The following is a 25,055-nucleotide window of genomic DNA, read 5'->3' as shown; positions in this document are numbered from 1 at the left end:
TTGATGAGCCCAGGTGTCTTTTTAACAAGAGTAAGGAGAAGTTAGAAAATAATTTAATGACAGAGAAGCTTCAAGGGATGAGAGCAGAGTGGAACAGTGAGAGAGCTTATCTGGGTGGCAAAAAGGTCTCTGAATTTTCTCTCTCTCATATACACATTCACACACACACAAACACACACACACACACACACACACACACACACACACAGACAAACTTTTACATTCGTTGTGCCTTAATTGTCTTTAGTATATGCCACTTGCAAATACAGTCAAAGAAATGAGGAACATGTTGTAGACACAGAGAACTGTGGCACATGGATAGCAGATTACCACAAAGAGTTGGAAGTGTGGACCAGACAGGAAGGAAGTATGTCTTGCTAAATTTTTATCAGCTGGGTGAAAGCCCAGTCATCTCATGCTGCTCAAGGATCTGGTAAGAAAGCACTGTTATACAAGAGTAAAGGCTATTAGTCGGAAGATAGAACCCTTCCAGCTTTGCTAACAAACAGCTTTAAGATGCATTTTTAACAAATAATAAACCCTTTAGGCTCTCTACCTCCTAATTTTCAAAATAAGAAATTTGTGAATATCCATTCATAAAATCAACAGAAATAAAAATGAAATGACCCTTTAATATAATCCAGTCCCCTCATTTTACAAAAAAAAAAAAAGAAATTAATGAACAAGTTATAAGTAGCAGAGCTGGGTCTTCAAATTTCAGGTCCATTAGATAATTTCCTGAGTTCATTCCAGCTCAAATATCATTTTTTTTATAAATCCTTTCTGACACTTCTCTTTTACTCCTCTTCCATATCTAGTGTCATTCTCAAATTCAAAGAAGCTTTCAGATAACTTTTAATATCCAAATTTATCTAAATTGTTAGTTAACGTATACCAAATTCTCAAATCATTGGCAACTTCTACTTTGCTGGAATATGACAAATTGACCCATTACCAAAAATGACAAAGTTAAGAACTAAAACAATCCTTGGAAACTTGAAAATGACAGATCCAGGACACATTTGCAAGATGAGGTGCAATGAAATGCAACTTGACAGGACAGATATTGCAATAAATTCGGTATCAGGATAACTTAAGAAATCCTTCCTAAAATGTATTTGCTGCATGACCATGAATAACTGACTTAAATTCTTGGTGGCCCAGTTGCATCAACTGTGAAATGAAGGAGTTGGACTAAATAACTTTAAAGGATCTTTCCAGCTCTAAATCTATGATTGAATAATCCTATGAACTTTTCCCCAAACAATCATGAGAACAGTAGTACTTTCAGATGTTGATACATAATACCTGACTCTAGCCACCGAGATTAGGTTTAATGACTTTTAAGAATGAATGATAAATTACTTATTAAATCCTATGAAATGTTAGGTCCCAAATTAAGTGCTAGGTATAAAAATATGTTTAAGCAAGAAAACTATGGATGATCCCTACAAGTTTACATTCTAACAGGAAACACAAAATAAAAGGGGAACTAGATGAGGAATGGATAGAATAATTGTTGCTAGTTTTTTGTGGAAATGGTCAGGATAGGACTTGTAGTACTGGTTCCAAGAAGAACCTCTGAAATCTAACTTCCCTAAAATCTACCACAGATGAAGAAACTTATAGCTTTTCTTTTAATATCACCCAATAAAACACAATTGTCGAGGGTTGCATATAGAATTTAATGTTTATTTAAGACCACAATATAAGCTGTATTACCAATGAATATAATATTAAATGTGATGCAGGTCACATGAATGGACTTTAAGGGCTGCATGTGGCCATGGTCTGTGGGTTGTACCTGAGTGGAAGATCTAGTGAGATGAGGATGAGGAAGTTAGAAAATAAAGCTGGGAGTATAAATGGCATGTATAAAAATAAAGAAATCATCTTTCTCTTTAATGTCAATAGAATTAACTCACTCAAGTCACCAATATATTATTTATCAACACCTTTTAGAATACAATTATTCCTTCCACAACCCAGGGAGTAATGGTCATGGCACCACCATGATCTGAAAAATTCATGTTAAAATGTTTTATCTCTCCCTTCAGACCAAAGGCCAAAATTATGTATAAATTTGTGGCATTAAAAGATAAGGTATGCTGATATTATCTAATACTATATAGATATTTTAAAAATTTCTGAGTTTCTAAACTTTTCCTTTCTCATCTGCTGGCCTTTGTGTGTTGTCTGTTGTTTCTGCAAAACTCCTAAAATATTCTCATTTAATTACTTATGCCAACCTTGAAATATCAAAACTTCAATGGGGAAAACTGAGATATGGACAAGATTACTGTAGAGACTATGTTTTTGCATTTCTTTGTATTCCTGGTGCTTAGTGTAGTGCCTAGAAATTCAGAAGCACCTATTAAATAACCATTAAATGATTAGAGATCACTGGTCATATCAGCCTTACATTTTGTTTATGGACCTAAGTTTCCTGTAGGAAGACATATAAAGCAATGTGGTATGGGAAGAAATGCATTTGAAGTCATAGGACTGGGACTCAAATCCCTATTTTGCCATTTGATACCTTTGTTACCTTGAAGACTCTTTCCACTCAAGTTTTCAGTTTTCGCTTCTGTAAAATGAGAAGGTTAAATTAGAAAATCTCTAAGTGAACTCTCAGTCTAAAGCTGAACTCATTTTAAACCCCCCCCACAAAAAATATAAATAAATAAAATCAGTCTTATTCTAAATCTTCCTATTTTAGTCAGAGGTGGCACTATCTTTCTAGTCATCCAGATTCTGAACCTGACTGCCATCAATTTTCACTCTTCTATCCATCTGGTTAATAAATTTTATCTCTACACTATTTCTCATACACAATCCCCTTTTTACTTTTGTAGTCACTGAACTATTTCAAACCATTTGTCATCTCTCATGAGGATGATTACTATATCTCCCTAATTAGTTTTTCTACCTTAAGTCTTTTCCCACCCCAGGCCATCTTCCATAGTTAACAGAGTGACTATTTTCTCTAAGTACACATTTCCTCAGCTTCCTATTGTCAATTGAATTGAATATAACTCCTCTGTTTAAGTTTGAAAGTCCTTCAAAGTCTGCCCTAACCTCCTTTTCCAACCTTATCAATCATTCCTCCCCTTTTCCTATGCTACAACATAGTCAAACTGGATTTGCTTTACACATATATACAGCATCTCCCTTTTGCAATGGCCCTTCTGCATAACTAGAATTCACTCCCTATTCACCTCAGTCTCTTGAACTTCCTTATTTCCCTCAGAACTCTACTTAAGCACCAGAGCAGCTAGGCAGTACAGTGGATAGAGGTATTGTCTTCAGAGTTAGGGGGATAGGAGTTCAAATTAAGACTCAGATACTACTTCAACTCTAACTAACTGTGTGACCTTGAGCAAATCACTTAATCCTGATTGCCACTCATCCAGGGCCATCTCCAGTCATCTTGATTCACATCTGGCCACTGGACCCAGATGACTCTGAAGGAGAAAATAAAGCTGGTGACTTAGATCAGTCCCTCCTCACTCAGATTCAATTCATATGCTTGTCATAGTGTCACCTCCCTAAAGTCTTGATCTTCTTCGAAATTGAACAACAAAAAAAAAAGTTTAGGGTAAATTGGAGGATTTTCAAGAGCAGGAGCATGCTGCCTCTCATCTTTGTGTCTTCTCAAGGTTCTGTGTTCTTGATATTGACAGATTGCCTAACATCCAGTTACTTCATCATTATCATTAACATCTTCACCACCACCACTTCGAGAATGAAAAACAAAAAACAAAATCAAAAAAGAACACTTCAGCACCACTTTGCATATGAAGTCCCTATTTCTAACTTCTAATACCTACCCTCCCACAAATTTTTTACCATGTATTTATATCATTAAGATTCTAGATGTTCTTATTAATGCAACCTTTGCCTCTTTTAATAAAACATCAGTTCCTTAGGACATAAACTATTGAATTTTTATCTTCGTATATCCAGTACCTTTAGGTGTTTAATAAATGATTGTTGACTGATATAAACTCTTAATTTTTCAGCACCTTTCTGAAATAATGGACTGTGTCAACCAAATACCTTTTTCAAAAGGTTCACCATTTTAGTGTTACCCTAAAATGTCATTTAAAAATTTATGAAAAAGTCTTGGTATTCTTTTGATTCTGGTGAGCTTCACCTGAACATGTCTAAAACCTAAATGTTTCTGCCTTTCTTTCTTTAAAGTGGCAGAATTGTCATGCCACTTGAGCTAGAGACTCCTATAATCCACTCCCGTACACTGTCAGCCATTTTAGATTCCCCTAATCCACTTAAGCAATTCCAATTTTCCTAAATGATTTTAGTAGCATACAATTATTTTGAAGGAAGCCCTATTTATTCATGTAAAAGGCACAATTGGTCCTATAGATAAATTTCAGGTTATCGAAGTCCTTCTAAAAAAGGAAAGAAAATAGCAGTTTAAATCCAATACTTCTCATAATTTCCCAACATTTCCTGTGACATTGCACCATAGAGTAGGGATGTTTTAGTTAGTGGATCTCAGGATATTGGAATCTGGAAACTATCTTTGTCTTTTATGCAGTCAGGCAACAAACTTAGCAGCCTAGTCCAAACATGAAAGGAACATATGTCACTATACTTTCATAATCTAGTCAAATATATTCACTTTGCAGTTATTGATGCACATGGAAAATTCTATCCTTTGGACTTCTCTTAAAGCTTGTCTTACTAAAGTACTTGGTAGATAGCCTTGAAGACAGTAAAGATGAGCTCTCTGGTTTCTCTTCCATCCAGGCACAGGGAACCATCTTTCCAGCTCCAAATTTCAATCCTGTCATGGATGCTCAAATGATAGGAGGAGCTCTTCAAGGATTTGGTAAGTTTTCTCTATTGACTTTTGCCTTTTAATTTCAATATTATTTTTTTAAAATTTAAGTATCTTTAAAAGTGAAACAGTGTAAACACTTGCCAAAAAATAAAAAACCTAGAGGGTAAATCAGGAAAGACACATGGAGAAGAGGTTAGATAAGGGCAAAAAGAAAAGAGAGTTTGACATTGACTGAGGATAAAAAGCAAGGGAGTAGGCAACAGAGAATATATATAGTCCACAGGATAATCAAGTTTTGAAAGTTTTTTAAAGATCATGTTGGCAGTTAAGTTGTACTGCACATGGAGTACAGGACCTGCATCAGGAAGACTCGTCTTCTGGCATCAGATACTTCCTAACGGTATGACTCTGGACAAGTTACTTAATGCTGTTTACCTCAGTTTCCTCATCTACAAAATGAACTGGAGAAGGAAAAGGCAACCACTCTAATATCTTTGTCAATAAATCCCCAAATGGTCACAAAAAGTAAGATACAACTAAACAACAACTTAATCTTCATGTTCTTCATGCTTCAGTATTTTTACAGATAAAGAAACTGAGATCCATAGAGGCTTGTTTAATATAATCCAAGGAGAATTCAAACCTAAGTCCTCTGATTTTTAGATCCAGTAATCTTTCTAGTATATTAGTCTGGCTCAGAATTGTAAAAGATAGCATTTGGGAGAGGTGCTGGCTCCATGATTCATGCTATATGGAATTCTAAAATGAGAAAACTCCTTCCATCAGAGCAGAGGAGCACCTCTTTTGAAAGATATGGATTCTGAATCTTTTTTATGTCTTAGAACTCTTTGAAAGTCTGGTAAAATTTATGAACCCTTCTAAGTAAAAAAGTTCTCAAATAATTGAAGGACATGCAAAATTTCAGTTAAAGGTTAGTGAAAATAAAGATGTATTTTTCTTCCAATTCAAATTCATCGTTCCCTGAAATCACTGCATGAAGCCCCTAAGGGGGAAGAGCAAGTCTAAGGTTAAGAATTTCTAACTCAGAGAAGCACTGAAGAGTTAAAATGCCTTGCTGAGGGTCATAAAGCAAGTATGTATTAATCAGGACCTTAATACAAATCCTCCAGTCATTTCTCTATCTACTGCACAATACTATCTTTGTAAAATAGATGGTTAAAAAGGAGACCATGCAAAAAAGAATTTTTAAGAAAGAAGATGTCTTCTAAGAACGGATATAAATTTTAAACAAAGTATTTTTACACCCCTATGTGCTTGCTCCTTTAAATGGATCCAGTTTTTTGATGGGGTCTCTTGGTAAAACTGTGATAATCAATAACCTTAAAAGAAACATTTGTTTAAAAAAACTACAAAAGCTTTCCCAAGAAAGCAAGTTTCATCTCTTTTAAAGAAAAAGTGGCCCTTAGGAAGAAGTCAATTTTCGCTGTCTCTGTCTTACTTCAGAAAGTGACAACAAAGATGACTTTAATTGTGCCCTCTAAAAAACAATCTATCTTAGAAATTTGCAAAGCTTTTGTGTCTTTCAAAATATCTATCATTAGAAAAATTATAAAGACAAAATGACAAAAAAATATAGATTAACTTTCCCTCCCTCAGGAATCCAGTAGTTTCAGTCTATAGGTCAGATAAATCTATTTTTCTCAGTGAAGCAATTTCCCCACTTTACCAGTTTCCAGTCTTCCCAATATTGAGGTAGGGGGTCAGAATATGGATTCTTTTTGACTGCCATCCTCATTCGCTTCTCCTTGAACTTTTGAGAATGTATGTCCCAGCTTCTGTCTTTAATCTTCTGATAATTGCTTCAGTTTGAATACTGAAAATGAGCTGTGCCAGAAGGATGAATAAATGACAAATCTAGATATGGGGAGAGGGAATTAAGTATTTGTTAATAAAGTGTATTTGCATTCAGCAAAAGTAATTCAATTAGCAACTTAGATTTCCCCTTTTTAAAAAAAATTTGAACCAACTGAACCAACTAAGATGAACTTTTACACATACAAAGCAAAATAGATAAAAAAGATCATTTATGTATTTTCTACAGACATTCATTCTATTTGCTATTTATGCATATAAAAATGCTTAATTGACTTTCTTTTTGCAACTTTTGTTTTTGTTTTAGATCCAGTAATTATGATTATGATAACCCTATTACCTCATCCTAATGTCTTCCCTCCCAAACTCCAAGAAAGAAAAATAAAACTTTTGTATCAGATAGGAATAGGCAAGTAAAACAGGCCCCCACAGTGGCCACTTCCAAGCATATACATATTCTGCATCATCAATCTATTCCTTCACTGTTAGGAAGTAGATTGCATAATCAGTCCTTTAAAATCATGAAAGGTGTTTGTAAAACTCAGAGGTCTTTAGATTTTCAAAGCTGATTTTGTTTTCTTTATAATGGTCTCATTATTGTATAAAATGTTCTCCATGTTCACTTTATTTTACCCTCCAGCAATTTATACAAGTCTTTCCAGGACCATTAGAATCAGTTTTCATTGGTTGACACCAGCAATTGACAGAACTGAGACCTGACATCTGGTTTTGAGACCATTCTCAAACATCCTTTCCACTGTATCATGCACTCAACTTTCTAATACTAAAAAAAGTAAATTAGGGTTAAATATGAATTTAAAATATTATATATATATTTAAGTAACTTATTTATGTTTAAGGATTCACCCAACTAGACTCTATGAAAATATTTAGTTTAAAGCAAATCTAGAAAGATTACAATGGCAGTTTAATCAGTGCACCTTTGCCATATAAACTCAACCTCTGTTACAAATTTAAATTCCTAATCTCTTCTCATTAAATAAAGCACTTTACACTAGATTTCCTTTTCGATTATCCTTGAGATGTCACACAAACTACACTGATATGTGTTTGAAAGGAAATTTCCAGGGAATATTGGTCTTTAGAAGGTTTCTCTGAGAGATTGATGGTTTCCACATTTTAAAATGATGTGGACTTAGAGAAACTCTAAGTCCAGAGGCATGACTCAGATTGATTAAAATGTTAGCCAACAGGTCTTGATCAATTATTCTTCACAGGGTAACAAGCAATACAATTAAATTGTACTCTGACAAAAGGCAAAACAGGGTTAAAGGAGAGGGGAAATAACATATTAATAAGCTAGAAATATCTGTTAGCTTAAAGATGACCCTAACCACTCCTACATAAGACCCTGTGATAATCTATAGTTATATGAATGATGATAGTAATGGAAATGGCAGTGCAGAGGGGGAGAATTTGATGGGGAATGGAAACCGCATGAAGAACATTAGAAGCAATTGAGTATGTTTAGTCTACGGAAGAGAGGATTTAGCTGGGGATAAAATACATCTCTTCAAATTTTTGAAGGTCTTTCATATCAGAAAAGGAGTATAATTGTTCTATACGGCCTTAGATTTCAGAGCTTACTACTGACAACCTTATAGAGTTTGGCCCTAATAAAGAATTAAATTAGCAAGTGTTAATCTCCAGAGTTTTCCCTAATAAGAAACAACAGAATTAGACCAATTTGTGTTAGCCTCCAGAGTTTGGTCTCAAGAAAGAACAAATGGAATTAGGTTAACATATATGTTTATTGTTCTCTAAGTTTGCTATTATGCATGCATGGGAGTACAATTAGAAGATGAGTACCAAAGTGAGATTTTGAAACCCATATTTATAGGAAATACACAATGATTTATAAAATCTAAGGCAAGATCCAATGAAATTCAATATTCTATCCTAAAAATGTCATAGCATGTATGATATTTCCTTCCCTGATTCATGACATGACTGTTTAGAATTACATTTGGGAATGCCTCCTTCTGACTCAGGATAATTATGTATTTAGACTTCCATCAAACATGAGAATATTCCTCCCCTCCATAATCTGTGCCATCCTATGACTGTTGATACAAGAGGGGGAAATTTATATTTATTATTAGAGAGATAGGAAAAGCTAAGAATATATATATATATACATATATATATATATATATTTCATGACTACTGAGGGTAAACAACTACATACTAGTATTGGAGAAACCAATTTATCTATCATTGCTCCCTAAAAATGCTTAATTCATCTGATGTTTGTCCTTTGTTCTCAAAGAAGATCATGACATCAAGGAGGTGATGCCATGTCAAGCAAGTGATTTAGATTGAAGGAGGAGAGGCTGTACTAAGTTACCAGCCTCATTTTTTCCTCTGGAATCATCAGGGTCCAGTGGCCAGATATGAATCAGGAGGACTGGAGATGATCCTGGATGTGATACAATCAGGGTTAAGTGACTTGTCCAAGGTCAAACAGCTATTAAGTGTTAAGTGTCTGAGATGACATTTGAACTCAGGTCCTCCTGACTCTAAGATTGGTTCTCTATCTTCTGTACCACCTAGCTGCTCAAAATGATTTTAACAAAAAACAATAATTTACTATTCCTCAAGTATAAAAAAAAATCCTTCTTGAAAATTTCAGAATGAGTGTTTATTAAAATGAGTGGTTAAAGATAAATATGAAATTGTTCTCTAAACCTGATTTTAATATAATGCATCTATAGAGTGGGGACAAATTTGAGGGACACTGAATACTGAAATAGCCAGAGAAGTCGAGGGAAAATACTACAAAAAGGGAAAGCTTGGTATTGCTAGGGACATACCAACTACTGAACGATTTTACTTATAACTGGCTTAAGGAAACACATAAACATGTAGGCAATGGAAAAGCCACCCTTTTTAAGGGAAAGATCCCAGCAGGAGAAAAATTACTGAAATAATAAACAGAGGTATTTCATTTTATCTTATTTTAATGAATTCCTTCATTATCTTTTTTTTTAAGGTTTTTGCAAAGCAAATTGGGTTAAGTGGCTTGCCCATGGCCACACAGCTAGGTAATTATTAAGTGTCTGAGGTCAGATTTGAACTCAGGTACTCCTGACTCCAGGGTCATGCTCTATCCACTGAACAACATAGCTGCTCCCCTTCATTATCTTCTTGTGAATACAAGTTCAAAGTTAAATTTTTTCCTTTTTTAAAGGAAATGTGAAAATTAGTTTTTACAAATTATTCATTTTTGCAAAGTTCCAAAAAGCTTACATTTATATATGGAGAGAGACAGAGACAGAGACAGAGAGAGAGAGAGAGAGAGAGAGAGAGAGAGAGAGAGAGAGAGAGAGAGAGAAATCATCTTAATCTTGGAATTTTTTTGCTTTTTTTTTTAGACTGCAACAAAGACATGTTGATTGATATTTTAACTCAGCGCTGTAATGCACAAAGGATTATGATAGCAGAGGCATATCAGAGCATGTATGGAAAGGTATGAATTCTATCTTTGTCCTTTCATGTCTCTTGCTACCAAACCTATCAGTTTGTCATGATTTACTTTCACGCAGATTTCTGGAGTATGCAAATAAGAGTTGATAACAAGAGTTTTTCCTATCACATGAATCCTGATGATCCCTGAAATGTTAATCATCCAGGATCCATTTGAAATCATTCATAGTGAAAAAAACCCTTTACTTAATTACAAGGAAAAAAAGCTGTATTATAGTGGGAGACTTTTTCAATGTCTCCACCATATAGAAGCTTCCTCAGTACTCTCAACAATACAATTCATGTTAACAAAACTTTATTAAGTAACAGCTATAAATATCAATCTGTTTTAGGTAATGAGGAATGCTTTCTCACAGAAAAATTCCTTTTATTTTGATACCTACATAGTTAAAGTTGATCCAATTATATTAAAAATATTTCACTAGAAATATAAATTTATAGAGTTTAAGGGAAAGTGTAAAATAGCAGTTGTAATCATCAGGGTGAGAAATAATGATTTTTTGCTCTAATACTGTCCCCTTCCCTGCCATTCTCACTATGTTCTCAATCAGAGTCAATAACCTTCCTGACTTTCTTCTTATGGAATAGTATTATTAAAAATCTTTAAGAAGTAAAGTTATTCATCTGCACCTTAAAATTGCTTAAGATATGAGTATTATCAAAAACATTTTAATGCAATCAAAATCAAAGCTCAAAATATCCCTCATCAAATAGCCTATCTTGTAATTATTTAAGCCAATAATTCAGAATAGAAGCTTGTCAAGTCAAAAAGTCCTGGAAGATATACAATGCTTTGCAATCCTTAGAGTTATGTATTAAATCCTATTTTCATTATTAATACCATTATTACTGTATATATTATTAAAATTCCTTGTCAAGTCAATTAGAATATATTGAACAACCACTATTTACAAGAAACTATGATAACTGCTGGGCATGCAAAGAAAGATAAAAGATAGTCCCTGTTCTCAAGAAGTTCATAATCTGATGGTTGGAAATATGACAGTGTTTACACACAAACAAAATATGTACAGGGATAAATTAGAGATAATCAATGGAAATAAGTCATTAACATTAAAGAGGATCTATAAAGAAGGCAGCATTGTAATAAGTCAAGGAAGGAAGCCAGGAAAGCTAGGAGATGAAAACCAGGATGAAGAAAAGTCGAGACATGGAGGGTAGCCCTTGGAAATACCCATAGTCAGATACAGAACATATTGGGATGGTAGGAAAAATGAAGATCTGAAAGTATAGGAGTGAGGCAGGTTAAAAAGGTCTTAAAAAACAAACACAGCTTTTTTCTATGTGATCCTGGAGGTAATAAGAAGCTTCAAAGAATTTATCAAATAGGGAGGAGTGACATGGTCAAATCTATTCTTTAGAAAGATTAATTCAATTACTGAGTCAGAATGGGTTGGTCAATAAGGTCAAATGCTTCAAAGAGTTTGAGGAGGATAAGAATTGAAATTAGAATGTCTAAATTCATGGGTAGTAAAATAGACTATGAGCACTGGAGGTAAGGTAAGTTTTCTTAAGACTGTGATAGATGCTAGGCAATCTCAGAGAACACATACAATTTGCAATATACATAAAATTTACCAGGTGTCCTAAGAAGTCTTTGAGCTGTTTTAAGTGGGAATGTAAATATGTGCAACTTGTTTGCTATTTTAGAAACTGTTCATGATCTGAAGCTGATAAAATTAAAGGGTAGTCACCCTCTAACTGCTTTATCTTTAATGACTAGTTTTCTTTTCCTAACCAAGTCCATAACACATCTCTTTTTTCTTTATGTACTCAACCTTTTTGCAATTTACATTCATTTCCTTGGCCCCAACCATCACTGTCAAATCTTTCAGTTCATCCTTGGCCTCTTTTCCAAGGTCAAGATGAATGAGGTGCTCAACCATCTCAGATGCTTTCAAAAGATAAAAGATGAGAATTCAAAAATCAACAATGAGTTTTGGGTAGTAAAGTTACTGATAAATTGGAAAGTAGTGTGGGGGTTCTTCCAGGTTGCAGGGATAGAAAGACATGACTAAGTGGTAAAGACGTGAAAACTAGACTACAGAGCATTTTGGAGCTCTTATGATTGACATGTTCTGACCTCATAATTATGAAATCATTCTGGATCTTCTACTTAAGTACAACACTATTGATTTTATAGTGAAATCAGCATAGTATCAAGATTGCCTTAGGAATTTTGTTAGTACAGGACTCTTTTGTCAATCAGATACATTTTGCTAAGAAGAGATCAAGTTTCAACAATACAGCAAACTGTTTTCTTATCTAAAGTTCTGGGATCTGTCATTAGCATAATGCCCAGGAATGAACACTTATTTTGAGATAAGGGATGAAAGTCTGAATCTATAATTTTGTTGTTGCAGGGAACACCTGGGTAAGTAAACTCCAACTGAATGAAGGTTGCTAGGTCTTGGAAAGTTACCTAAAATACTGAAATGTTAGCAGCTTGGTTGCTTGGTAGACAGAGCACTAGACCTGGAATAAGGAAGAACTGAATGAAAATCTGGTCTCATTATGTACTGTGTGCCCCTGGGCAAGTCACTTAACCATTATTTTCCTTGATTCCTCAGGAAAGAATTAGCAAACCATCATTCCTGTTTCTTTGCACAAGGAGGGAATTTGTATGCTGTAGGTTCACAGGGTTACCAAGAATCAGACAACTAAATCACAGAAATGTTAAATAATCTGAATAGGGTCACAAGGGAAGTATTTGTCAGAGGCAGGACTTAAACTCAAAAGTTTCTGGCATCAAAGTCATCTCTCTATTTACTTTTTTATGCTCCCCCTCAATATTGCTCTATGTTAAAACAGGTAGCTGGCTAAGTTGACAGAGTGCTGGACCTGGAATCAAAAACTCTGATTCTAACTTCAAAATTACTAGCTATGTCACTTTGTGCAGGATATTTAGCCTTTATTTGACTCAGTATCCTCATATGTAAATTGGAAGTGGTAATCACATCTATCCTTCCCCAGAGTTTTGAGGATAAAATGAGAAAATAATTGCGTTTTGCAAACTTTAAATTGGTATAGAAATGTTAGGTATTATTCTCCCATTTAACTGTGAGTTCCTTCAGAGTGGAGACTATACACACAAAAACCAAGTGAAGAATGTCTAATGTCCACATTGCAATTTGCATGTATAAGTATAAATTTTATGTGACAGGAAATATTATATAGCAAAACATTGTTTTGGGTTCAAAACATAACAGAAGGAAAATAGACTGGACTGATAGGAGGAAATTAAGAAGTAATTTTAATGCACTAAGGCTTTCTCATAGAAGCAATGTTATAAATGGTGATTGAGTATAACTTAAATATTATTAGTGTATTATCTACTTTAAACACCATATCAAGTAAAGACAGTTTACTGGGATTCATTTGGGAGCTTAATCATTTAAAATTCTTTTTAATTCAGAAGCATATTCCTTTATAAAAACTACACATAATATTTCTTATGTGTTGCAATACCTCCAATTAGACAAAAAGTAATAACCTTGATAATTGTTTTTCTCTGAAAATACACTTTTTTCTAGTTCATTCTCTTGTTTTTCAAAGTCAGATAATTCATATTAAAATAAATAAAAAAACTTAAAAATTAATATAAATTTCACAATGCATATAAAATCTCTATAGGGTATGTACCTTGTTAAATTGTAAGGTAAACCTCCCATAACATTTTAAATCTTATGTTTGAAGAAATAATAGCCTTTGTTAGGTGTAGTTTAAAAACTATTTTGAATAGTCCTTCATTTATTAAAAATAATACTGTCTTCTAATAGAAATAGAAAAGATTTAATATACCTTTTGCTCTGAATTTTCACTTCAACATATTGCTAATTAAATACAAGTTACCTTTGGTCTATAGGAAATAAATGAAACTTTTTTTTGTTTTTATTCATGGTCCATTGCTAGTTCCATTGTAGTAGCAGTCTGAATCTTGCATTGGGTTCATTCATTCATTCATTTTAACAAATATTTAAATACCCAGAACCAAATAAATGCAAAGAATTGGAGATAGAAAGATTAAAAAAATGACAGCTCCTACCCCAAGGAACTGTCATCCATGAGAGAGGTGTGCCATTTTGTTAAGATAGCTTAATAAAAACTATTTTAATCACTTTGGACTAAGTATTCTAGAGCCATTTATAACAATTTGGGGTTCTCATGTCAAGATATTAATGTAAATCTCTGTTCCTGGTATTTTCTAGGAATAGCACAAGGAAATAATGTGCACAAATGGCTTGAACCACTTTTTTGGTGTTCTTTGCTAGGGAAATATCTCAGAGATTCCTGGGAAGATTGGCCTGGGTTTGGATCCAAGAGTGATTAAAATGTCTGGGAGTAGAACCATGGTAAATGGGCTATTTCCAGAATGGTATCGATGGCCAGAACCACCCTGGACGGACTGAGAAGTCCTTCATGTAGGAGAGCTAGCCCAAAGGAGAGGCCAGAGAATGATAGGGTGCCCCAAAGGAGGGGGATTTGTGTTCCCTCTCCAGGAATTTCCCCAAAATATTAAAGGAGGAAGGCTGTCTCCAGGCTTGGGGGACAAGGAAGCCACATGGCTGCTAGTTGGAAGCTAAGGAGGCCAGATGGAAGGAAGCTGATTGGATCCAGTTCTGTCTTTTGGAATGTGAGCACTGGATTCTCTGTATAAAAAAGTCAAGAATGTGGATTTCTCTCTTGGTAACTGCAGACAGCTGATACGGGGTGGGTGGGGGGAGACTCTGACTGATACTGTATTTTGGAATAAGATGCATTTATCAGTTATGTGATATTCTTTTGTAGCTGCAAAGAGAATATATTTGCAATATTTAGTTATCTATTGTGAATGTGTTATTTAAATACTGTATTGTTAAAACCTAGGATTAATGTGTGATTGCTTTGAAGGACGATAAGGGAAATATCAAAAAGTATGACCCTTTCTGGGATAGATCTGTGGGTTCATGAGTAATGAAATAATGGCAGGATTACTTTGTTCAATCTAGTAATTTGTGTGTTACTCCTATTGCCATTCTGTTATAATGAAATTAATAATGCATATTGGAAATTTAAATCCACCTATGATATTCTAATGGTTTTAAAGAATTCTGAAAAGTAATTCATATGTTAGGGGGCAGCTAGATGGCACATGTATAGAGCACAGCCCTGTCATCAAGAGGAACTGAGTTCAAATTGGGCCTCAGACACTTAATGATTACCTAGCCCTATGATCTTGGGCAAGTCACTTAACCCCAATTGCCTTGCCAAAACAAAAATAACATTGTGTAAGTTGAGGATGGCTAGTAGTTAAACAAATTTATGTATAAAAGTTTCTAGTTATATAAGTGAATTGGGAATATTTTGTATACATATATATTCCAAAGCTGTGTTGCTGTTTGTTTGCTCTGAAGTAAAAGCACTATGTAATTTAAAAAACAAAAACAAGATAATTTGAGATTTTTCTGTGCAATCCCCTGGACAAAGATGTTTATTTGTTATAAAATGCAACAGACTAGAAGAAGGTTTCTCTAGCCAAGGGGGATGTGATACCATATCATTATATAGAGATGGAGTAGATATGATTTCAGACAAAGGGATCTCTCTAGTAATAGGTAGGAGATGAGGCCTGTAGGGTCAGTCATAATTAGAATACCTGGTTTTAGGCAAAGACCCATGAAGGACACTCAGAGCTTTAGGTAGGGGTTTCATTAATTGGATCTCCATTAAGACTATAATTGAAATTTAGTGAATTGTATTCACTGGAAGTTCTAACTAGGTAAAACAACTATTTTAGATCACAGGACTTTTAATCAATTTTCTCTTATGTCAGATACCAGGATGGTCAACAAAAGGAAATATTAATGGGTAAATGTCATGTTCTTGGAGCCAAGGAAGCCAATGGGCTAAAGATGTCAGGTGACAGGGATGTGCAGCCGAAGGGGTGGCTTCTCAGTATGCCTGAGGTTGGATCCCTTTGATTTGATTTCCCCACAATGACATTTGGATAATGTCTCACCTGGAAGAATAAATCTGGCCTAAGACATTTGACTTACCCACATGACCTCTGCCTGAATACTGACATTCAATACTTATATCTGCAGAGAAATTTTCCTTTAATATCCTGGATCTTTATAGTTACCAAGCAAACCAGAAAAAATAAGTTTAACATGAATTGGATCTAATAGCCAAAGAGAGGTTAGGTGTCTGGCTCTGACACCTGCTATCAGCTCCATGTTAAGATGGGAATTAAATTTCCTTGATTTTTTTAGAGGGTATATTTAGGTAAGAAGAATGGGAAATTCTTAGGATAATTACAGTTCCAAGGTCCAGTTTAAGGAAAGGAATGTAAGTTAGATAAGTATACCAGGAAAAGGAAAATATGGGAATAGTTTGAAAAAAATTCATTTTGATTAAGGATATTTGAGTCATTATTGTAATGAGAGTAAAGGTTAAAATTGTTTTATTTTAAATCAGATGCTGGGTACTCTTTGAACAAAGATGACTGTTGAATTGTATGTTACAAGCTTGAGTCAATGTGATAATGCTCATTGGGAGTTTGCTCATGTAGTAAAACACTAATGGAAGTTTATTGTTTTAAATGTGAAGTATGTAAGGCAATATGGCAATAAGGCAAAATGTAAATTGTAATAAGCTCCAGAATCTCATTGTTTTGTGATAGAAACATAGGTTTTGTACTGACAAAGATGTTAAGCAGTTTCTTTACCAGAAGACAAGGTCTCAACTAGTCACCAGATTTGTAGAGAACTTTTTGGAACAGATTCAGAACCTGTAGAAGCACATTGGATACCTCCAAGGGAGAAGAGAAGAGAATAGAGGAGAGACACTGGACCAGTTCTTCACCACCATCTGTCACCTATGTGTACATTGTTTATCTGTAGCTTCCCCTTGACTTTGTAAGTGTGTGACACCCCTACTTATGCCCTTCTCCTTATGGAAAGGAGGAGGGAAGGCAGGGTGAAAATGTTCTCCATTGAGAGAGAAAGAAGATTATTGGGTGGCATGATTATATCTACATGAGTCTGTATATCCTATATGCAGAGAGTCCTGTCTCTGATATCTCTGACTTAGACAATGGGATATTAGTAAACGTGGGAGGAGAATCTTTTAGTGCTGGACTTTTAACTATTGGACTTGGTGGTAGTTCGCAGCAGTTTGAGAACTGGACTTGGGTGACAGTACCTCTGGGTCCAGCCTAGATTCTTAGTTCCTGGTCAGAGGTGCACTGAGACATAAGGATTCTGATGCAGAGGAGAGAAACACCAGTGGCATATGACTGAGTCAGTTCAAGGTGACTGTTGTTTACACCAGTCTGGCCAGGATATTTTCCTGGTTAGTAGCAAATGTCTGGGCATGTCGAGAAGCAGGGTACATATATTATGGACTGTACAACCTAGAGATTAGGTAGCCTCAGACACATGTGAGATTAATGATGATACCTAGATCCCTTGTAAAGATGCACAAACTGGGGCATTTGTTAAGGGAAACTGTGGTTATGAGTTAGTATGGACTTGCAAGGAAAGTGCTGAAGTTGTCATCTGCAAGAAAAATAATTCAAGGAACATTACTAGTGGCACAAAATCAGGAATTTATGTTGATCAATTTTGGAGGCAGGAAGACCTTTCTAAAGACAATGGTATTAAAACTTGCCAGTGGAAGGAAGTACAGCAACCTATTATCATGATGGTTATATGGCCTATTTAAGAGGGCCCCTTGGAAGTAAGGAGGAACAGTATTATCCATTTGTTGAAATTATATTCCTGTAAAACCAACTAGCACTAGAGAAACATTATTGCATTTGTAGGACTACTGTCTACACCCAAAAGAGTTGGTCAGGGAGTTGTTATCTAGACTTAAGGGCCTACTACCTGGGCACAAGATGGGAGTTGGGGTTATAGAACCCAATTTATATCCTTATTAGATCCTAAGCTGTAGTGGAAAAATTACCAATTATACAGCTAGGGCCTCGACTTGCTGCCTGACCAAGCCACGCTAACAAAAGAATCAATCGTTCAACATAGATTGGTATTGGACTACTTGTTGGCTGAAGAAAGAGGAGTCTGTGGTAAATTGAACTTATCAAGTAGTTGTCTAAAGATAACCAGGGATATCAGAAAGTTGGCACATGTTCCAATCCAAACTTGGACAAGCCCCTTTAGTATCTCTTGGATGAATGGGTTTACTGGTTCATGGTGGAAACAGTTGCTGGGTATCTTACTATTGACCCTAAGTGTGATAATCCTATTACCTGTGTATGTCTCCTTTGTATGATCCAGTTTATAACTCAAATAGTACAAAATTCTATGAGCAAATTAGGACTGGTGTATAGCTCTAATGAAGAGGTAAAAATATTGATAGAAAAAGTCAACAGTGCTATTGAGGACCAGAATTATGAATTAATATGAGGAAGACACTGTTGATGAAGTGTGAGGACTAAGTTTTTATTAAGAAGAAAAAGGGGGAGCTGTGAGTAATAAAGGGCATTGTTGGTCTTCACAGGGTATGGAGGGAACCCCTTTGAAATCCATTACAAAGAGGGAATGGTCCCAGCCAGTCACAAAACTGGGAGAGTTCTCCTAATCCCATTCTAAAAATGACAAACTAGATTAGAAGAAACTAGTCCTTAACTGGTCAAGAGTAACCTACAGTCTTAACTTTCCCCTTTGCACATGCTCAAAGCTATCTATCTGTTCTTTCTCATTAGCATAATGAGCAGGGTGGGTAAATATATAGGAATCAATATATCAATTAGATTTGTGACCTCAGGCTATGGTTGGCATGAAGGAGCAGGAACAAAATCTTTCAAAATGCATAAAAGAGCTTGTATGTTGGGATTTCCCTGCCCCCCTCTCCCACCATGAGAGAGGTAAGCCATTTTGTTAAAATATCTTAATAAAACCATTTTAATCTCTCTGGGAAAAAAAAAGACTAGTGACATGTAGGTCTCCATTTCACAATCCTTTGATTACTTCAAGACTCCTAGGTAAATTTTCCATCTTAGAAGTGATCATTATCCACAACAAAGACAATTCACATATCATTAACAGGAACTGAAATAAATAAAAAACACTAATGTCACACCACAGCATTCCCTGACATAGACCACATCTTTTCCCCTTAAGAAACACTTTTTAAAATTTGAGAATGGGGGTCTAGAGGAATATCTTACTAAAGCTTATTTCCATGCTATTCTAACTGAGGAAATAAATAATAATTGCTCAATCTATAAGTATTTATTAAATATCTATTGTGTACCAGACACAGAGCTGATTCTAGGAATGCAAGAACAAAAGGAGTTCATATTCTAGTGGAAGAGACAAATATGAATTTATGTATGTGTATATACACACAAAGCTATGCACACACACATACATATATATATATGAAGTTTATGTATAATGTAGAAAAGTTAATAAAAACAAATGTATATATATATGTACATTTATTGCATATAAGTAAAATAACATCAGAATCTGAAATATACATGAAAAAATTACTGAATTTAATTGTAATCCTGGAAATTCATCAGGTAGTATAGCCAAAAAAAAAAAAATGGCCATCATCTCCAGCACTGACCTAACATAAACTAATTGCCATGATTAAAAGAGCAGAATAACTTCAAATTTTTAAGCTTCTCCATGAAAGAGTCATTCTCCATAGCCATAATATTCAATTCATTAATATCAACTATTATAATTATTTAATGCAATTAACATAAACTAAGCACCTACTATGCACCAGTCTCTATGCTAGATATTGAGCATACAGAGACAAAAAGAGACCCTGTTCTCAAGGAGCTTACATTCCTCTAAAGAATATCTTATGACAAATAGAATGATTCATTTAGAGAAAAATAAAGTTTTGCCAAAAGCAACAATAAAAATATATCCAAAAAAGGAAATAAGTAAATTGAGGAGAAAACTTTTTTTTGGCAAGGCAATGGGGTTAAGTGGCTTGCCCAAGGCCACACAGCTAGGTAATTATTAAGTGTCTGAGACTGGATTTGAACTCAGGTACTCCTGACTCCAGGGCCGGTGCTCTATCCACTGTGCCACCTAGAGGCCCCAGAGAAAACTTTTTAACAAAATTCTGATATCTAAAAATCTACTTGGAATTGCTCAATTTTTTTCAATTTTTTCAACCTACTATCAAAGGATAAGTGACTAGAGGATATGACTAATAAATTCTCAAAAGAAAAATAATCAAAATCTTACTAACAAATTGTTTCAATTTTCTAATGTTCAAAGAAGTGTAATTAAATCTATTAGAGACTTTAAACCTATTGAATTGAATATACTATGAAATGAAAAAAAAATTCATCCTTTGGTGAGTCTCTAGAAAAGTGGATGCACACTTTTGGAGATGTAATGATTGATTATGATCTTTTTTGGAAAGCAATATATACTGTGGAGTAGTAGATTTTGTGCTGGACTTGGAGTCAGAATTTTAAATTCCACCTCAGATACTTAATCAATAGCTCAAGAGCTCTGGGCAAGTAATAAAATCTCTCTGCCTTAGTTTCCTCATCTGTAAAATGAAGAAATTGAACTCAGTGTCTTCTGCGGTCCCTCACACTCTATAGGTTTGATCTTATGATCCTATGACAGTATATAATAACAACATTTTTAAAATAATTTTTGATCTCATTGTGATATTATTAAATATTTTGAACTCATAATATTATGATTAAAAGAGGAAAGACAATCTTTCTATGCACACATATTGACAATAGTATTTGTTCCTAGAGCAAATTATCAAATATTGTATTACAAGAAATAGGAAGATGAAGAAATATAGTAAGGGGGCGGCTAGGTGGCACAGTGGATAGAGCACCGGCCCTGGAGTCAGGAGTACCTGGGTTCAAATCCGGACTCAGACACTTAATAATTACCTAGCTGTGCGGCCTTGGGCAAGCCATTTAACTCCATTTGCCTTGCAAAAACCTAAAAAAAAATATAGTAAGATATAAAATGATATTAAATAGAACAAGAAAAATCAGAATAATATATATTTTAATTAAGCTCTACAAACTATATCATACCAATAAAAACAAGTAAAATTATAAAAAAACAAAAAAATCAAAAGGGAAATGGTAATGAATAAGTTTGTGATTATTGCAAGATTTTATTTAATTCTGTATATTTACATAGTCTCCTTTGTTTATGATAATATTTAGAAAGAATTTTTTAAATAACCCTTTTCAGTATCACAAACTTATCAAAGATATTGCCTATGTTCTTTTATATTATGAACTGAGCAGCTGTCAATAAAAAATTTAATATACAAGAGAAAAGGATTTTATATAAAACCTATGAATTTCTATCATGAACAAATTTTTGTGTGCATATCCAAAATATAATAATAAAATTGTATGGTTTGTGTTCCCTTCTGAAGTAAAAATATATATGTGTGTGTGTGTGTGTGTGTGTGTGTGTGTGTGTGTGTGTGTGTATGAAGATATCTTGATCAATTATTAATATATGAGAACCACAGTCAATTTTCATGGTCTTGTATTTGAATTCATGGTTATTTATGAGGTTCACAGTAAATACTGCAATACACAGAGGCATCCTCTCCTGAAGCCTTTTGGAAATGATTTAACTCACAGATTTCACTAACTTCTAGCAGCAGTTAATCAAGATTACCTGAAGTCAAGTGATGCAAATTACTTTAATAGCTCATGGGCTTAATTCTATTGGCTTGTGAATCTCATAGTCTCTCAATAGAACAAATCTGTTCTTTTAAAAGAACAAATATTTAGAATCACAGAATCCCTAAGAATAGAAAGAGACCAACTAGTACAACCATAGTTGAAAAAATCCATGGTTCATTCTCCAGCAAATGACCATTCAGTTTTTGGTTAAAGATATCCAATGAAGGGGAACCCACCAACCTTTGACAAAGCCCATTTTATCATTAGATAGCTGTAATTGATAGAATGTTTTCCCTGACATAAGACCTAGATTTTGCCTGTCTAATTTATTTAATATGTTTTAACTCTTATCTGAATGCTTAATTCTCAACGCAGTGTTTTGCACATAGTAAATGCTCAATAAATGCTTTATTAATCCATTTCTTCATTCTTATAAAATTGTCTGGTTTAGTAAAGAGTGTATTGATTTGTCAAAAGTCAACTAGCCAGTTTTCCTAGTGAAATTTAAACTCTGATCTTCCTTGCTCTGAAGCCAAAGCTCTTTTCACTCCTTTCTACTCCCTCTCTGATATTGTCAGTGACAATTAAAAAAGCTAATTTGATCATTAGACATGTTCCTTTTCATTATTTCATTATGAACTCCATAATCTTGTAATCTAAAAAATTCCCCCAGTCAGCAGTGTGGTGACAGATTCTACACCATGATCAGTAATATCTTCATTGATTGCAAATAAATAAAAAATAGCAAACATGGTGACTACTTACTAATCTAACTAATCTACTAATCTAACAAGAAGAGGACTCAACATTTTATCTGGGCCCCAATACCAGTCAAAAGAAAAAGAGGAATTATGCACTAAGGTTACAGAACCTTTAATGAGGAGGGGAGGTTATAAAGGCAATAGCAATAGAAGTTTAAAAGAGGGAACTAAGACATAGTATTTTGGAAGTTTCTATTCTACAAAGAATATAAAGATAGAATAATTGAGTATGTATACCATAAATGAAAGAATAAAATTAAGCAATCAAATTTTTCAATAGGATATACAAGATTGGAAGAGAATTTAGGAAGAAAACAAGGTAAAGAAATCCTCTTTAGATAAGTGTGCAGGAAAAAAATCTTTAAAAACTAAGAAACAAAATAAGGTAGAGGGTAGGAGAATGTTGTTTTAATTAACTATTTAACTAGAAAAGTGAAAGGAGAGAGAAAGGAGAAAGAATTAGTATTTAAATAAAACAAAATCAATAAGCAAGCTTCCAAAACTAGGGAAAAGGGAATAAGCATTTACTAAGCACCTACCATATCCTAGGCATCATGCTAAACACTTTAATCTCATTTGATCTACCCAACCACCTTGGGAGAGAGGTTCTATTATTATCCCCATTTTACAATTGAGAAAATTGAGGTAGACAGATATAAAATGACTTGCCCAGGATCATACAGTTGATAGGCATCTAAGGCTGGTTTATAGTGCTAGTAATAAATAAATAAATAAAAATGTGATTTAATAACTTCATAATTTCACAAAATACCTGGAGTTTCTCCAGTGAAACTATGTTGGTGAGTTACCTTAATGTGACATAAGTTCAGTTGTCAGAATCAATCCTTCAGGTACAAATCAATGATAATGTTGAAAGCTATCTTTAGATGTAATTGGGAGAAATATAATTTAAATTTTTAAAAGATTCTTTTTAGGATGTTGAGTCCCCCATTATGTTGGTTTAAAAAATTAATAAACCTCAGCTCAGAAACATGAGGAATCAGTTTCGTGATATCAAAATATTTAATATGCAAAAAAAGAAAAAAGAAAAGAAAATACTGGTAATACTGAAATCTCAAGATGGAATAAAAATTCATTTGCTTGTAAGATGGTTCAAGAGCGACTATAGACGGCATGATCTTGTCCAGACTTTGCAAAAATAACCCATCCTCTCTATCAGAAAAGATATATTGTGGATGGAAAGAAAAACCCAAAGATCAGGGGAATGAGACTTTCATAAAATAGTCCTTGGTTTCTGTAAGCCTCTCCAATTACTCTCATGGACTGGCACCAATCTACTTTTAATTTATGAGTAATAAGCTCAAATTATACTCTAGATGTTTTAAGGATAAAAAAGAACAGCATCTATGAAAACTTAGTGAACTCCAGAAGTGATAATGTATATAAATGTTGATGTGAAATGTTTTGTGATTCTTATAATTAGTCAATATTTAAGGCTGCTGTGTAAAACCTTTATTCCTTCTCTGGGCAAGGGATAATGTGGCAATATAAAAATAAAAGTTAAAATAATTTTAATTCATAAATATACTTAGCTTGGCTTTTGTAAGAATGTCAAATTGGTCACGAAAGGAAGGAAAAAAATAAAGATTTTTGTGAATAAGAAGAACTCAGGTGATTCCTAATAAGTTGGTTGCAATGTACATAGAGTCTAAAATGCCTTCTTTCAATTATATCATGAGACAATTAGAAAAACACACTTAATAATGACAATTTAGTTTCTTATTTCCCAGCACTTCTCACCATTAATCCTGTTTCACATTGCAGGGGGTAATTTTTAATTAGTCTTCATTTTGACTATTAATCCATTTTCCCACTGGCATGGTGTCAGTACTGAAATGTCTTAATGAATTAATTTCTTTTCCATTTGTGATTTAGTGGTTGTCAGATGTAGCTAATGTGCATTCAGTGAAGATTACTAATTGTTTCTTGACCATAAAATTCCTTTTTTTGCAAAATTTCTAAGGCTTCTTTCTTATTGCTCTTCTATCTACCATGTTAATTATATTCAGTATCCTGTGGATACCTTCAATTATTTTTTTTCTCCTCCAGGGAATCAGACATTTATTGAAACTGAGTTGTTGTTAAGTTTATAAGTTTATCTCCATTTGCTGCTATCTCTCTTAGAAATGAAACTTCCCTAATTCACAATCAAGCTTGTAATACAAATTGTTCTTGAGTTATTTCTAATTCATATCTTGTAAGCTATTAAACTTGCAGCCCTGATACTAGGACTCTAAGGGGTCAGGACAAGGATCTCGACCATGCCATAAAAAAAAATGGCTAAAGTATTATGCAAGGTGAGAATCTTGTCAAGGGTGAGGTAATAGCATGTGTGTGTGGGGGGGGGGTTGAATTTACTGTGAATCCTAAAGGCAGAGTTGAGTCAATAGGCCATTTAGGATAAAATAGATAAGATTTGGAGTTAAAGACCAAAGTCTCAAGACAAGCAAGA

The 25,055-nt window shown here is 34.1% G+C and overlaps 1 protein-coding gene across 1 annotated transcript in view; it reads left to right on the top strand.

Annotated features, from left to right (window-relative positions):
* Positions 1 to 960: 960 nt before the first annotated feature.
* The window catches only part of ANXA10 (annexin A10), an 81,852-nt gene continuing 57,757 nt past the window's right edge, over positions 961 to 25,055 (top strand). Inside the window, exons 1-3 of the mRNA XM_074231563.1 lie at positions 961 to 1,080; positions 4,699 to 4,855; positions 10,036 to 10,130. Of these exons, the coding sequence (XP_074087664.1) occupies positions 961 to 1,080; positions 4,699 to 4,855; positions 10,036 to 10,130 (372 nt within the window). The remainder of the gene's footprint in view (positions 1,081 to 4,698; positions 4,856 to 10,035; positions 10,131 to 25,055) is intronic.

Source organism: Macrotis lagotis, chromosome 3 (assembly GCF_037893015.1).
Source record: "Macrotis lagotis isolate mMagLag1 chromosome 3, bilby.v1.9.chrom.fasta, whole genome shotgun sequence".
Lineage (NCBI taxonomy): Eukaryota > Metazoa > Chordata > Mammalia > Peramelemorphia > Peramelidae > Macrotis > Macrotis lagotis.
Note: the sequence above shows the minus strand (reverse complement) of the source record. Positions and strands in the feature narration are given on the sequence as shown.